Source organism: Oenanthe melanoleuca, chromosome 25 (genome assembly GCF_029582105.1).
Source record: "Oenanthe melanoleuca isolate GR-GAL-2019-014 chromosome 25, OMel1.0, whole genome shotgun sequence".
NCBI classification, from domain to species: Eukaryota; Metazoa; Chordata; class Aves; order Passeriformes; family Muscicapidae; genus Oenanthe; species Oenanthe melanoleuca.
This window is the reverse complement of record NC_079358.1, coordinates 3712453-3729032: the sequence shown is the minus strand read 5'-3', so window position 1 is coordinate 3729032 and position 16580 is coordinate 3712453. Positions and strand designations below refer to the sequence as shown.

The 16580-nt window shown below is 51.9% G+C and overlaps 1 protein-coding gene across 1 annotated transcript; it reads left to right on the top strand.

Annotated features, from left to right (window-relative positions):
- The first annotated feature begins 1237 nt into the window (after window positions 1–1237).
- LOC130262829 (liprin-alpha-3-like) lies at window positions 1238–16344 on the top strand. Its single transcript, XM_056510316.1, has 9 exons — window positions 1238–1296; window positions 1849–1875; window positions 2458–2633; window positions 5047–5144; window positions 7800–7975; window positions 11409–11477; window positions 12663–12825; window positions 15099–15162; window positions 16212–16344. Exons 1-8 carry the CDS (start codon window positions 1252–1254, stop codon window positions 15158–15160), a joined length of 816 nt encoding a protein of 271 aa, XP_056366291.1. The 5' UTR covers window positions 1238–1251; the 3' UTR covers window positions 15161–15162; window positions 16212–16344.
- The last annotated feature ends 236 nt before the right edge of the window (window positions 16345–16580 follow it).

The following is a 16580-nucleotide window of genomic DNA, read 5'->3' as shown; positions in this document are numbered from 1 at the left end:
ATTATAGCAAAAAATCCGAATTTTATACCCAAAAATCCCGAAATTTATACCCAAAAATCCTGAAATTTATCCCGAAAAATCCCGAATTTTATACTCAAAAAACCCCAGAATTTATAGACAAAAATCCCGAATTTTATACTCAAAAAATACAGAATTTATAGCCAAAAATTCCAGAATTTATAGCAAAAAATCCCGAAATTTATACCCAAAAATCCCGAAAAATCCCGAATTTTATTCCCAAAAATCCCGAATTTTATACCCAAAAATCCCAAAATTTATACTTGAAAAATCCCGAATTTTATACTCAAAAAATCCGGAAATTTATACCTAAAAATTCCCAAAATTTAATTAGGGGATTTTTGGAGGGGGTTTTAATTAAGGATTTAATTGAGGGATTTAATTGAGAGGGAGTTAAATAACGGGATTTAATTAACGGGGATTTAATTGAGGGGTTTAATTAAGGGGGAATTAATTAACGGGATTTAATTAAGGGGATTTAATTAGGGGATTTAATTAATGGGATTTAATTAAGGGATTTAATTAGGGGATTTAATTAGGGGATTTAATTAATGGGATTTAATTAATGGGATTTAATTGAGGGGATTTAATTAATGGGATTTAATTAATGGGATTAATTATGGGATTTAATTGAGGGGATTTAATTAATGGGATTTAATTAATGGGATTTAATTATGGGATTTAATTGAGGGGATTTAATTAATGTGATTTAATTAGGGGATTAAATTAAGGGGATTTAATTAGGGGATTTAATTATGGGATTTAATTGAGGGATTTTAATGAGGGGATTTAATTAATGGGATTTAATTAAAGGGATTTAATTAGGGGATTTAATTAAAGGGATTTAATTAGGGGATTTAATTAGGGGATTTAATTAATGGGATTTAATTATGGGATTAAATTAAGGGGATTTAATTAATGGGATTTAATTACGGGATTTAATTGAGGGGATTTAATTAAAGGGTTTAATGAGAGTATTTAATTGATGATTTAATTAAAGGGATTTAATTAGGGGATTTAATTAGGGGGTTTAATTAATTGGATTTAATTAAAGGGTTTAATGAGGGGTTTCTGCACGAGAATCTTGCCCGGGGGTTGGGGGAGTCCCTATGACGTCACCCCAAATGATGACATCATAGCCCGCATAAATGACGTTATTTCGAACCCGATGACGTCATTTCCCGCCTACATGACGTCATTTCCCGCCCCCCTCAGTGCACGGGGAACGTGTGGATGACGCACGAGGAGATGGAGTCGCTGCCGGCCACGCCCAACGCGGTCAGAGGGGCCGGGGGAGATTTTGGGGGATTTTGGGAAAAATTTGGGGAGATTTTGGAGGAATTTGGGGGAAATTTGGGGAAATTTGGGGAGATTTTGGGGAAATTTGGGAGATTTTTGGGGGATTTTGGGGAAAATTTGGGGAAATTTGGGGAGATTTTGGGATTTTTGAGGGATTTTGGGAGATTTTGGGGAAATTCGGGAGATTTTTTTGGGAAATTTTGGAGATTTTGGGAAAATTTTGGGAGATTTTGGGGAAATTTTGGGGGAATTTGGGAGATTTGGGGAAATTTTGGGGAAATTTTGGAGATTTTGGGAGATTTTGGGAGATTTGGGAAAATTTTGGGGGGAATTTGGGAGATTTGGGGATTTTTTTGGGAAATTTTGGAGATTTTGGGAAAATTTTGGGAGATTTTGGGGAATTTGGGAGATTTGGTGAAATTTTGGGGAAATTTTGGAGATTTTGGGAAAATTTTGGAGATTTTGGGATGTTTTTTTGGGAGATTTTGGGATATTTTTGGACCCTCACCCAGTTTTTGTTTTCCCTTCCAGGAACCGCGGGAAATCAGCTGGGAACAGGTAGGGGGCGGGGCTTGGGGGGGGCGGGGCTTGAAGGGGCGGGGCTTGAGGGGCGGGGCTTGAGGGGGGCGGGGCTTGAGGGGGCGGGGCTTTAGCAGGTCCTGGCAGGGATATAAAGGAACAGGGGGTGCCATAACCAGGTCCTGGCAGGGATATAAAATTTTGGGAGTGCCCAAATCGGGTCCTGGCAGGGATATAAAGGATCAGGAGGTGCCCTAGCCAGGTCCTGGCAGGGGTCTAGAGGAACAGGAGGTGCCATAATCAGGTCCTGGCAGGGATATAGAGATCAGGGGGTGCCATAACCAGGTCCTGGCAGGGATATAGAGATCAGGGGGTGCCATAACCAGGTCCTGGCAGGGATATAAAATTTTGGGTGTGCCCAAATCGGGTCCTGGCAGGGATATAAAGGATCAGGGGTGCCCTAGCCAGGTCCTGGCAGGGGTCTAGAGGAACAGGAGGTGCCATAATCGGGTCCTGGCAGGGATATAAAGATCAAGGGGTGCCATAATCCGGTCCTGGCAGGGATATAAAGATCAGGAGGTGCCATAACCAGGTCCTGGCAGGGATATAAATCCCCCGCAGATCCTGGCGCACGGGGACATGAACCACGAGTGGGTGGGGAACGAGTGGCTGCCCAGCCTGGGGCTGCCCCAGTACCGCAGCTACTTCATGGAGTCGCTGGTGGACGCGCGGATGCTCGACCACCTCAGCAAGAAGGAGCTGCGGGGGCAGCTCAAGATGGTGGATTCCTTCCACAGGTGAGAGGGGCGCGGGAATTTGGGGGGACATCGGGAATTTGGGGGGAACGGCAAAAATTGGGGGGGAAACGGTAAAAAATTGGGTGGGAAATGGTAAAAATTTGGGTGGGAAATGGTTAAAAATTGGGTGGGAAATGGTAAAAAAATTGGGTGGGAAATGGTAAAAAGATTGGGTGGGAAATGGTAAAAAAATGGGTGGGAAATGGTAAAAAATTGGGTGGGAAATGGTTAAAAATTGGGTGGGAAATGGTAAAAAAATTGGGTGGGAAATGGTAAAATATTGGGAGGAAAATGGTAAAAAGTTGGGTGGGAAATGGTAAAAGTTTGGGGGAAATATTAAAAGTATGGGGAGGGGGGTCCCGAAATTTGGGGGGGACATCGGAAATTTGAGGGGGATATCGGGAATTTGGGGGGAACGGCAAAAATTGGGGGGAAAACGGTAAAAAATTGGGTGGGAAACGGTAAAAAATTGGGTGGGAAATGGTAAAAATTTGGGTGGGAAATGGTAAAAAATTGGGAGGAAAATGGTTAAAAATTGGGTGGGAAATGGTAAAAGTTTGGGGGAAATATTAAAAGTATGGGGAGGGGGGTCCCGAAATTTGGGGGGGACATCGGAAATTTGGGGGGGAATATCGAAAATTGGGGGGACATCGGAAATTTGGGGGGAATGGCAAAAATTGGGGGAAAAATGGTAAAAATTTGGGTGGGAAACGGTAAAAAATTGGGTGGAAAATGGTAAATTTTGGGTGGGAAAAATGGTTAAAAATTGGGTGGGAAATGTGAAAATTTTGGGGGAAAATGGTAAAAGTTTGGGTGGAAAATGTTAAAAATTTGGGTGGAAAATGTTAAAGTTTGGGGAAACCTTAAAATTTGGGTGGAAAACGGTAAAAGTTTGGGTGGGAAATGTTAAAATTTTGGGTGGAAAATGTTAAAAGTTTGGGGGAAATATTAAAAGTTTTGGGGGGGTGGTCCCGAAATTTGGGAGGGGATATCGGAATTTGGGGGAAATGGCAAAAATTGGGGGGAAAATTGTAAAAAATTGGGTGGAAAATTGTAAAAAATTGGGTGGCAAATGGTTAAAAATTGGGTGGGAAATGTGAAAATTTTGAGTGGAAAATGGTAAAAAATTAGGTGTAAAATGGTAAAAGTTTGGGAGGAAAATGTTAAAATTTTGGGGAAAAACGTTAAAAATTTGGGTGGAAAATATTAAAAGTTTGGGTGGAAAATGGTAAAAAATTGGGTGGGAAATGGTAAAAATTTGGGGGGAAACGGCAAAAATTTGGGTGGAAAACGTTAAAAATTTAGATGAAAAATGGTAAAAATTTGGTTGGGAAATGTTAAAATTTTGGGTGGAAAATGTTAAAAATTTTGGGGAAATGTCAAAAGTTTGGGGGCAAATGTCAGAAATGACCTTGTGACCTCCGGGGTGACCCCAGGACCCCCAAAATTGTCCCCAGGACCCCCCAAATTTACCCAAATCCCCCCAAAATGACCCCAACCCCTCACCCAGGGTCACTCCGGGGTGACCCCAGCCCCCCTTAAATGACCTCGGGACCCCCGGGGTGACCTCGGGGCGACCTGGGGACCCCCAAAATGACACTGAGACCCCCGAGGTGATTTTTGGGGACCCCGAGGTGATTTCTGGGGACCCCCGAGGTGATTTCGGGGACCCCCGAGGTGATTTTTGGGACCCCGGGGTGATTTCGGGGACCCTGAGGTGATTTTTTGGGACCCCCGAGTTGATTTTTGGGGACCCCCGGGGTGATTTTTGGGGACCCCGAGGTGATTTTGGGGACCCCGAGGTGATTTCAGGGACCCCCGAGGTGATTTGGGGGACCCCCGGGGTGATTTGGGGACCCCGAGGTGATTTTTGGAAGCCCCGAGGTGATTTTTGGGGACACCGAGTTTATTTTTGGGGACCCCGAGGTGATTTTGGGGACCCCCGAGGTGATTTTTCGGGACCCTGAGGTGATTTTTGGGGACCCCCAAAATGACCTTGAGACCACCGAGGTGATTTTTTTGGGACCCCCCGAGGTGATTTTGGGGACCCCGACGTGATATTTGGGGACCCCAAGATGATTTTTGGGGACCCCGGGGTAATTTCGGGGACCCCCGAGGTGATTTTTGGAAGCCCCGAGGTGATTTTTGGGGACACCGAGTTTATTTTTGGGGACCCCGGGGTGATTTTTGGGGGACCCCCGAGGTGATTTTGGGGACCCCGGGGTGATTTTGGGGACCCCGACGTGATATTTGGGGACCCCAAGATGATTTTTGGGGACCCGCAAAATGACCTTGAGACCCCCGAGGTGATTTTGGGGACCCCGAGGTGATTTCGGGGACCCCCGAGCTGATTTTGGGGACACCGAGGTAATTTTGGGGACCCCCGGGGTGATTTTTGGGGACCCCCGCCCAGGGTGAGCCTCCACTACGGCATCATGTGCCTGAAGCGGCTCAACTACGACCGGAAGGAGCTGGAGCGGCGGCGGGAGGAGAGTCAGGGGGGCACGGCCGGTACGGGGGGGCTGGGGGGGATTTGGGGGGTCCTGGGGGGGGTCCTGAAGGGATTTTGGGGGGTCTCAGGGGGATTTCTTGGGGTCTCGAGGGGTCCTGGGGGGATTTCGAGGGGTCTTGGGGGGATTTCGAGGGGATTTTTGGGGGTCTCATGGGGATTTTGGGGGGTCATGAAGGGATTTTGGGGAGTCCTGGGCGGATTTTGGAGGGTCCTGAAGGGATTTTGGAGGGTCTTGGGGGATTTTGGAGGGTCCTGAATGGATTTCGGGGCGTCCTGAAGGGATTTTGGGGGGTCCTGTGGGGATTTCGGGGGGTCCTGAGGAGATTTTGGGGAGTCCTGAGGGGATTTTGGGGAGTCCTGGGGGGATTTCGGGGGGTACTGAGGGGATTTTGGGGGGTCCTGGGAGGATTTTGAGGGGTCTCGAGGGGATTTTGGGGGGTTCTGGGGGGACTTGGGGGTGTCTCAGGGGGTCCTGAGGGGATTTTGGAGGGTCTTGGGGGGATTTGGGGGGTCCTGAAGGGATTTCCGGGGGTCCTGAAAGGGGTTTTGGGGGGTCCCCAGGGGATTTCGGGGGGTCCTGAAGGGATTTGGGGGGTCCTGGTGGGATTTTGGGGGGTCCTGGGGGGGGTTTTAGGGGGTCTCAGGGGGATTTCTGGAGGGTCTCGAGGGGTTCTGGGGGGTCCTGATGGAATTTCTGGGGTTCTCAGGGGGATTTGGGGGGGGTCCAGGGGGGTCCCCGTCTGGATTTTGGGGTCCCGGTGGATTTTGGGGTGCCCCAGGGTGATTATGGGATGGATTTTGAGGTCTCTGGCAGGGGTGGATTTTGGGATCTCAGGGTGGATTTTGGGGTGCCGATGGATTTTTGGGGTCCGGCTGGATTATGGGATGGATTTTGGGGTCCTGATGAATTTTGGGGTGCCCCAGGATAATTATGGGATGGATATTTTGGGGTCCCAATGGATTTTGGGGCCCCCCCAGACGTGGTGGTTGGTCCAACGAGCGGGTCAGCGCCTGGGTCAGCAGCGTGGGCGGGTTTGGGGTCTGGGCAGGTTTTGGGATCTCGGGGTGGATTTTGGGGTGGATTTTTGGGGTGCCGGTGATTTTGGGGTGATTATGGGATGGATTTTGGGGTCCCAGACGTGGTGGTTGGTCCAACGAGCGGGTCAGCGCCTGGGTCAGCAGCGTGGGGCGGGTTTGGGTCCTGGCAGGTTTTGGGATCTCGGGGTGGATTTTTGGGGTCCCGGTGGATTTTGGGATGGATTTTGGGGGATTTTTGGGGTCCCGATGGATTTTTGGGGTCCCAGACGTGGTGGTTGGTCCAACTAGCGGGTCAGTGCCTGGGTCAGCAGCGTGGGGCGGGTTTGGGGTCTGGGTGGATTCGGGATCTCGGGATGGATTTTGGGGTGGAGTTTTGGGGTGCCGGTGATTTTGGGATGGATTTTGGGGTGCTGGTGATTTTGGGGTGATTATGGGATGGATTTTTGGGGTGGATTTTGGGGTCCCAGATGGATTTTTGGGGTCCCAGACGTGGTGGTTGGTCCAACGAGCGGGTCAGTGCCTGGGTCAGCAACGTGGGTGGGTTTGGGTCCTGGCAGGTTTTGGGATCTCGGGGTGGATTTTGGGATGGATTTTTGGGGTGCCGGTGGATTTTGGGGTGGGTTTTTGGGGTCCCGGTGGATTTTGGGGTCCCAGATGAATTTTTGGGGTCCCCCCAGACGTGGTGGTTGGTCCAACGAGCGGGTCAGCGCCTGGGTCAGCAGCGTGGGCGGGTTTGGGTCCTGGCAGGTTTTGGGATGTTGGGATGAATTTTGGGATGGATTTTTGGGGTGCTGGTGATTTTGGGGTGATTATGGGATGGATTTTGGGGTCCCAGACGTGGTGGTTGGTCCAACGAGCGGGTCAGCGCCTGGGTCAGCAGCAGGGGCGGGTTTGGGTCCTGGCAGGTTTTGGGAGGTCGGGGTGTATTTTGGGATGGATTTTTGGGGTGCCGGTGATTTTGGGGTGGATTTTGGGGTGGATTTTGGGGTCCCAGATGGATTTTTGGGGTCCCAGACGTGGTGGTTGGTCCAACGAGCGGGTCAGCGCCTGGGTCAGCAGCGTGGGCGGGTTTGGGGTCTGGGTGGATTTGGGATCTCGGGGTGTATTTTGGGATGGATTTTTGGGGTGCCGGTGATTTTGGGGTGGATTTTGGGGTGGATTTTGGGGTCCCAGATGGATTTTTGGGGTCCCAGACGTGGTGGTTGGTCCAACGAGCGGGTCAGCGCCTGGGTCAGCAGCGTGGGGCGGGTTTGGGGTCTGGGCAGGTTTTGGGGTCCCGGGATGGATTTTGGGGTGGATTTTTGGGGTGCCGGTGGATTTTGGGGTGGATTTTTGGGGTGCCGGTGGATTTTGGGGTGGATTTTTGGGGTGCTGGTGATTTTGGGGTGATTATGGGATGGATTTTTGGGGCCCCCCCAGACGTGGTGGTTGGTCCAACGAGCGGGTCAGCGCCTGGGTCAGCAGCGTGGGCGGGTTTGGGGTCTGGGTGGATTTGGGATCTCGGGGTGGATTTTTGGGGTCCCGGTGTATTTTGGGATGGATTTTTGGGGTGCCGGTGATTTTGGGATGGATTTTGGGGTGGATTTTGGGGTCCCAGTGAATTTTTGGGGTCCCAGACGTGGTGGTGTGGTCCAACGAGCGGGTCAGCGCCTGGGTCAGCAGCGTGGGGCTGCGCGAGTTCGCGCCCAACCTGAGCGAGTCGGGCGTGCACGGGGCGCTGCTCGCGCTCGACGACACCTTCGACTGGAGCGACCTCGCGCTGCTGCTGCAGATCCCCACCCAGAACACCCAGGTGCGAACTGGGGGGACTGGGAGGGACTGGGAGGGACTGGGAGGGACTGGGAGGGACTGGGATAAACTGGGAGGGACTGGGATAAACTGGGAGGGACTGGGAGGGACTGGGGGGGACTGGGATAAACTGGGAGGGACTGGGAGGGACTGGGATGGGACTGGGAGGGACTGGGATAAACTGGGATAAACTGGGATGGGACTGGGAGGGACTGGGATAAACTGGGAGGGACTGGGATAGACTGGGAGGGACTGGGATAAACTGGGATAAACTGGGAGGGACTGGGAGGGACTGGGATAAACTGGGAGGGACTGGGATAGACTGGGAGGGACTGGGAGAGGACTGGGATAAACTGGGATAAACTGGGATGGGACTGGGATAAACTGGGAGGGACTGGGAGGGACTGGGAGGGACTGGGAGGGACTGGGAGGGACTGGGATAAACTGGGAGGGACTGGGATGAGGCGCTGCTGCTGCAGATCCCCACCCAGAACACCCAGGTGGGACTGGAGGGGGAACTGGGAGGGACTGGGATAAACTGGGATGGGACTGGGATGGGACTGGGATGGGACTGGGATAAACTGGGAGGGACTGGGGGGGACTGGGAGGGACTGGGATGGAACTGGGAGGGACTGGGATGGGGCTGGGAGGGACTGGGATAAACTGGGATAAACTGGGAGGGACTGGGATAAACTGTTAGGGAACTGGGAGGGACTGGGATGGGACTGGGAGGGTACTGGGATAAGACTGGGATAAACTGGGAGGGACTGGGATAGGAGTGGGAGGGACTGGGAGGGGACAGATCCCCACCCAGAACACGCAAGTGGGAACTGGGAGTGACTGGGATGGGATTGGGATAAACTGGGAGCGACTGGGATGAACTGGGATAAACTGGGAGCACTGGGACGAACTGGGAGAACTGGGATGAACTGGGAGAACTGGGATGAACTGGGAGAACTGGGATGAACTGGGACGAACTGGGAGCACTGGGATGAACTGGGACGAACTGGGAGGAACTGGGAGCACTGGGATGAACTGGGAGCACTGGGATGAACTGGGAGCACTGGGATGAACTGAACTGGGACGAACTGGGAGACACTGGGATGAACTGGGATGAACTGGGACGAACTGGGACGAACTGGGAGCACTGGGATGAACTGGGAGGAACTGGGACGAACTGGGATACACTGGGATGAACTGGGACGAACTGGGAGGAACTGGGATGAACTGGGAGGAACTGGGATGAACTGGGATGAACTGGGACGATACTGGGACGAGACTGGGATGAACTGGGATGAACTGGGATGAACTGGGATAAACTGGGAGCACTGGGACGAACTGGGAGAACTGGGAGGAACTGGGACGAACTGGGACGAACTGGGACGAACTGGGAGGAACTGGGAGGAACTGGGACGAACTGGGACGAACTGGGACGAACTGGGACGAACTGGGATGAACTGGGAGCACTGGGATGAACTGGGATGAACTGGGACGAACTGGGAGAACTGGGATGAACTGGGATGAACTGGGACGAACTGGGAGCACTGGGATGAACTGGGACGAACTGGGACGAACTGGGACGAACTGGGAGGAACTGGGAGGAACTGGGAGGAACTGGGACGAACTGGGACGAACTGGGATGAACTGGGACGAACTGGGACGAACTGGGACGAACTGGGACGAACTGGGATGAACTGGGATGAACTGGGAGCACTGGGATGAACTGGGATGAACTGGGACGAACTGGGATGAACTGGGATGAACTGGGACGAACTGGGAGCACTGGGATGAACTGGGATGAACTGGGACGAACTGGGACGAACTGGGATGAACTGGGATGAACTGGGACGAACTGGGACGAACTGGGAGGAACTGGGACGAACTGGGACGACACTGAGACATCACTGGGATGAACTGGGAGGAACTGGGAGGAACTGAGATGGCACTGAGACATCACTGGGATGAACTGGGAGGGCGACTGGGACAAACTGGGATGAACTGGGATGAACTGGGACGAACTGGGATGAACTGGGAGGAACTGGGAGGAACTGGGACGAACTGGGACGAACTGGGACGAACTGGGACGAACTGGGACGAACTGGGATGAACTGGGCTGAACTGGGACGAACTGGGACGAACTGGGACGAACTGGGATGAACTGGGACGAACTGGGATGAACTGGGACGAACTGGGACGAACTGGGATGAACTGGGATGAACTGGGACGAACTGGGACGAACTGGGACGAACTGGGATGAACTGGGAGGAACTGGGATGAACTGGGACGAACTGGGATGGGCACTGGCATGAACTGGGATGAACTGGGAGCACTGGGATGAACTGGGACGAACTGGGATGAACTGGGATGAACTGGGACGAACTGGGAGGAACTGGGATGAACTGGGACGAACTGGGATGAACTGGGAGCACTGGGAGGAACTGGGAGGAACTGGGATGAACTGGGATGAACTGGGATGAACTGGGACGCACTGGGAGGAACTGGGAGGAACTGGGACGAACTGGGATGAACTGGGATGAACTGGGACGAACTGGGAGGAACTGGGATGAACTGGGACGAACTGGGATAGCTGGGAGGAACTGGGATGAACTGGGATGAACTGGGAGGAACTGGGATGAACAGGGACGAACTGGGATGAACTGGGAGGAACTGGGAGGAACTGGGACGAACTGGGACGAACTGGGAGCACTGGCATGAACTGGGATGAACTGGGATGAACTGGGACGAACTGGGATGAACTGGGAGAACTGGGACGAACTGGGAGGAACTGGGATGAACTGGGACGAACTGGGATGAACTGGGACTAACTGGGAGGAACTGGGAGAACTGGGATGAACTGGGACGAACTGGGATGAACTGGGAGCACTGGGAGGAACTGGGACGAACTGGGACGAACTGGGAGCACTGGGATGAACTGGGAGGAACTGGGACGAACTGGGATACACTGGGATGAACTGGGACGAACTGGGACGAACTGGGAGGAACTGGGATGGAACTGGGAGGAACTGGGATGAACTGGGAGGAACTGGGATGAACTGGGACGAACTGGGATGAACTGGGAGGAACTGGGATGAACTGGGATGAACTGGGATGCACTGGGACGAACTGGGATGAACTGGGATGAACTGGGATGAACTGGGATAAACTGGGAGCACTGGGACGAACTGGGACGAACTGGGACGAACTGGGACGAACTGGGAACGAACTGGGAGGAACTGGGAGGAACTGGGACGAACTGGGACGAACTGGGATGAACTGGGAGGAACTGGGATGAACTGGGACGAACTGGGAGGAACTGGGACGAACTGGGAGGAACTGGGACGAACTGGGACGAACTGGGATTAACTGGGAGGAACTGGGATGAACTGGGATGAACTGGGACGAACTGGGAGCACTGGGATGAGCTGGTGCGGCCGCAGGCGCGGCAGCTGCTGGAGCAGGAGTTCAGCGCGCTCATCGCGGCCGGGACCGAGCGGCGCCTCGATGAGGTGGGGGCGGGACCCCAAAAACACCCCGGGACCCCCAAAAATCCGACCCTAAAATCCCCCGGGACCCCCCAAAAATCCGACCCTAAAATCCCCCGGGACCCCCCAAAAATCCGACCCCAAAATCCCCCGGGACCCCCAAAAATCCGGCCCTAAAATCCCCCGGGACCCCCAAAAATCCGGCCCTAAAATCCCCCGGGACCCCCCAAAAATCCCCGGGACCCCAAAAACTCCCCAGGAAAAATCCCCCCGGGACACCCAAAACCCCCCCGGACCCCAAAAACACCCCCAGGACCCCAAAAATCCTTCCGGGACCCCCCAAAACCCCCCCGGGACCCCAAAAATCCCTCCGGGAGCCCCAAGTAATCCTCCCTGGGACCCCAAAATCTTCCCAAATCCTCCCAAAACCCCCTAAAAATCCCCCCCAAATTCCCTTTAATTCCCAAAAACCCCCCAAAATTTCCCCCAAATCCCCCCAAAATCCCCCCGGGGGGGTCTCTGATTTCGGGGTCCCCCCCAGACCCTTCAGCCGCTCCCTAAACCCCCCAAAATCCCCCTTGAACCCCCAAAAATCACCTCAAAAACCCCCAAAATCCCCTTTAATTCCCAAAAACCCCCCAAAATCCCCCCAAATTCCCCCCGGGGGGGGTCTCTGATTTCGGGGTGCCCCCCAGGACGCCCCCAGACCCTTCAGCCGCTCCCCAGGGACCCCAAAATCCCCCCAAATCCCCTTTAATTCCCAAAATCCCCCCAAATCCCCTTTAATTCCCAAAAACCCCCCAAAATTTCCCCCAAAATCCCCCCAAAATGTGTCTCTGATTTCGAGGTGCCCCCCAGGACGCCCCCAGACCCTTCAGCCGCTCCCTAAACTCCCCAAAATCCCCCCAAAAATCCCCCTTAATCCCCCCAAAATCCCCTTTAACCATCCAAAACCCCCAAAAATCCCCTTTAATTCCCAAAAACCCCCCAAAATTTCCCCCAAATCCCCCCCAAATCCCCCCGGGGGGGGTCTCTGATTTCGGGGTCCCCCCCAGACCCTTCAGCCGCTCCCTAAACCCCCCAAAAATCCCCCTTGAACCCCCCAAAATCCCCTTTAACCCCCTAAAATCCCCTTTAATTCCCAAAAACCCCCCAAAATTTCCCCCAAAATCCCCCCAAAATGTGTCTCTGATTTCGGGGTCCCCCCAGGACGCCCCCAGACCCTTCAGCCGCTCCCCCTCCTGGCGGAAGCTGTTCCGGGAGAAGGAGCTGCGGGGGGGCGGCCCCGACGCCGCCGAGATGTTGCCCCCCAATTTTCGGGGGGGGCCCCTGGGGACGCCGCCCCTCCCCCTCCGCAAGGTCCAGCCCGACGGTGAGGGGGGAGGGGGATTTTGGGGGATTTTTGAGGGGATTTTTGGGGGATTTTGGGGGATTTTGGGGGATTTTTGGGGGATTTTTCGGGGATTTTTGGGGGGGATTTGGGGGGATTTAGGGGGAATTTTGGGTGGATTTGGGGGTTTAATGGGGATTTTGGGGGGATTTTGGGAAATTTTTGGGGATTTTGGGGGGAATTCTGGGTGTATTTGTGGGGTTTGGGGGAATTTGGGGGGAATTTTGGGGGATTTAGGGGGAATTTTAGGGGATTTTGGGGGGATTTTTGGGGGATTTTGGGGTAATTTTAGGGGGAATTTTAGGGGATTTTGGGGGATTTGAGGGGGATTTTGGATGGATTTGGGGGGTTTGGGGGGATTTTGGGGAATTTTGGGAGATTTGGGGGAATTTTGGGGGATTTTGTGAAGTTTGGGGGATTTTGGAGGATTTGGGGGATTTTTAAGAGGTTTTGGGGTAATTTTAGGGGGAATTTTGGGGGATTTGAGGGGGATTTCGGATGGATTTGGGGGGTTTGGGGGAATTTTGGGAGGTTTTGGAGAAATTTTGGGGTGGATTTTGGGGGGATTTGGGGATTTTTGGGGGATTTTGACTAGATTTGGGGGGATTTAGGGGGAATTTTGGGTGGATTTGGGGGTTTAATGGGGATTTTGGGGGGATTTTGGGGAATTTTGGGGGATTTTGGGGGATTTTGGAGGATTTGAGGGGGATTTTTGGGGATTTAGAGGGAATTTTGGGGTAATTTTAGGGGGGATTTTGGGGGATTTGAGGGGGATTTCGGATGGATTTGGGGGGTTTGGGGGGATTTTGGGAATTTGGGGGAATTTTGGGAGGTTTTGGAGAAATTTTGGGGGGATTTGGGGAATTTTTGGGGGATTTTGGGGGGATTTTTGGGAATTTTCGGGGGTCTTGGGAGTATTTTGGGGGATTTTCGGTAGATCTGGGGGGATTTTAGGGGGAATTTTAGGGGGAATTTTGGGGGATTTTAGGGGGGATTTTGGGGGGATTTGGGGGAATTTTGGGTGGATTTGTGGGGTTTGGGGGAATTTGGGGGGAATTTTGAGGAGATTTGGGGGGATTTGGGGAATTTTTGGGAGATTTTGGAGCAATTTTAGGGGGGATTTTGGGGGGAATTTTAGGGGGAATTTGGGGGAATTTTGAGGGAATTTTAGGGGGAATTCTGGGTGGATTTGTGAAGTTTGGGGGATTTGGGGGGGAATTTTGGGAGGTTTTGGAGCAATTTTAGGGGGGATTTTGGGGGATTTGAGGGGGATTTCGGATGGATTTGGGGGGAGTTTGGGGGGATTTGGAAGATTTTGGGGAATTTTGGGGAATTTTGGGGGTCTTGGGAGGATTTTGGGGGCTCGGAGGGGTCAATTCTTGGGAATTTGGGGGTTTTGGAAGGTTTGGGGGGAATTTTGGGGGATTTTTGGGGGATTTTCGGTGCATTTTAGAGGGAATTTTTGGAGGGTTGGGGGAAATTTGGGGGATTTTGGGGAATTTTGGGGGATTTTGGGGGATTTTGGGGGGCTGGGGGGTCAATTCTGAGGGATTTTGGGGAATTTGGGGTCAATTTTGGGGTTGGATTTGGGGAAATTTTGGGGTTGATTTTATGGGAATTTTTGGGAATTTTGGGGTTCAATTTGGGGGGATTTTGGGGAATTTTGGGGGATTTTGGGTTAATTTCTGGAAATTTTGGTGTTGATTTTGGGGAATTTTGGAGTTGATTTGAGGGAATTTTGGGGCTGATTGGGGGAAATTTTGGGGGAATTTTTAGGAATTTTGGGTTAATTTGGGGTTAATTTTGGGGTCGGATTTGGGGAAATTTTGGGGGAATTTTGAGTTAATTTTGGGGTTGATTTTGGGGCTGATTTGGGGAAATTTTGAGGGAATTTTTGGGAATTTTGGGTTAATTTTGGGGTTGATTTTGGGGAATTTTGGGGCTGATTTGGGGAAATTTTGAGGGAATTTTTGGGAATTTTGGGTTAATTCTTTCACTGGTTTTGGGGGTTGATTTGGGGTCGATTTTTGGGGGGGTCCTGGGGGGGGATTTTGGGGTGAATCAGGAGAATTTTGGTTTTGTTTATTTTATTTTTTTTTTGTGGGGGGGATTTTAAGATTTTTTTTTTGGTGGGGGAGATTTTGGGGTGAATCAGGATAATTTTTTTTTTTTTTTTTTTTTTGGGGGGGGGAATTTTGGGATTTTTGGTTTTTTTGGGGGGTCCTGACCCCCCCCTTGTCCCCTCCCCCCCCCAGGGAACTCGCTGCCCCCCCCGCGGGGGGATGGGGGGGTCTCGGTCCGGACCTACTCCTGTTAACGGTGAGGGGGCCCAAAATTTGGGGGGGGGTCCCAAAAATTGGGGGGGGGGTCCCAAAAATTGGTGGGGGGTCCCCAAAACTGGGGGAGGGGCTCCAAATTTGGGAAAAAATTTGGGGAGTGGTCTCAAATTTGGGTTAATTAATTGGGAATTTTGGGGGGGGGGTCCCAAAAATTGGGGGGGGGGGGTCCCCAAAACTGGGGGAGGGGCTCCAAATTTGGGAAAAAATTTGGGGGGGGGTCTCAAATTTTGGGTTAATTAATTGGGAATTTTGGGGGGGGGGTCCCAAAAATTGGGGAGGGGTCGGGGGGGGCTCCAAATTTGGGAAAAAATTTGGGGGGGGGTCTCAAATTTGGGGTAATTAATTGGGAATTTTGGGGGGGGGGCGTCCTGAGGGTTTTATTTTGGGGGGTGGGGCTTGAAAAATTTGGGGAGGGGTCTCAAGTTTTGGGTTAATTAATTGGGAATTTTCGGGGGGGGGGGTCCCCAAAACTGGGGGAGGGGCTCCAAATTTGAGTAAAAATTTGGGGAGGGGTCTCAATTTTGGGTTAATTAATTGGGAATTTTGGGGGGGGTCCCAAAAATTGGGGAGGGGTCGGGGGGGGCTCCAAATTTGGGAAAAAATTTGGGGGGGGGGTCTCAAATTTGGGGTAATTAATTGGGAATTTTGGGGGGGGGCGTCCTGAGGGTTTTATTTTGGGGGGTGGGGCTTGAAAAATTTGGGGAGGGGTCTCAAATTTGGGGTAATTAATTGGGAATTTTTGGGGGGGGGGGTCCCCAAAACTGGGGGAGGGGCTCCAAATTTGGGTAAAAATTTGGGGAGGGGTCTCAAATTTTGGGTTAATTAATTGGGAGGGACCTGGATTTTTTTTTTTTTTTTTTTTTTTTTTTTTTTTTTTTGGGGGGTGTTTAAAATTTTGGGGGGGCTGTAAAATTTTTGGGGGGGGGGAGGGTCCTGAGGGTTTTATTTTGGGGAAAAATTTGGGGGGTTCCTCATTTTTGGGGACCCCTCCCCTCATTATTTTATTTTTTTTCCCCTCCCCCCCCGCAGGGACCTGATGGATGAAGCCTAAAAATGGGGGAGGGGGAACCCCCAAATTCCCCCCCCCAAAAAAAAATTTTTGGGGACCCCCCCCCCAAAATTTGCTGAGCCCTTGTGGGGGAGGGGCTCTGGCTCTGCTGCTAAAAAAAAAAAAAAAAAAAAAGGGAGGGGGGGCTGGGGGTCCCCAAAATTTTGGGGGTTCCCCTCCCCCCCCCCAAATTTTTATCCCCCCCCGAGTGGGGGGGGCTGCATGAAAAAAAAATAAAAATAAAAAAAATGGGGGAAAACCCCCCAAAAATGTGGAAAATGTGGAATTTTTTTTTTTTTTTTAAATGGAGGGAGGTGGGGGAAATCCCAAAAATGGGAAAATTTGGGATT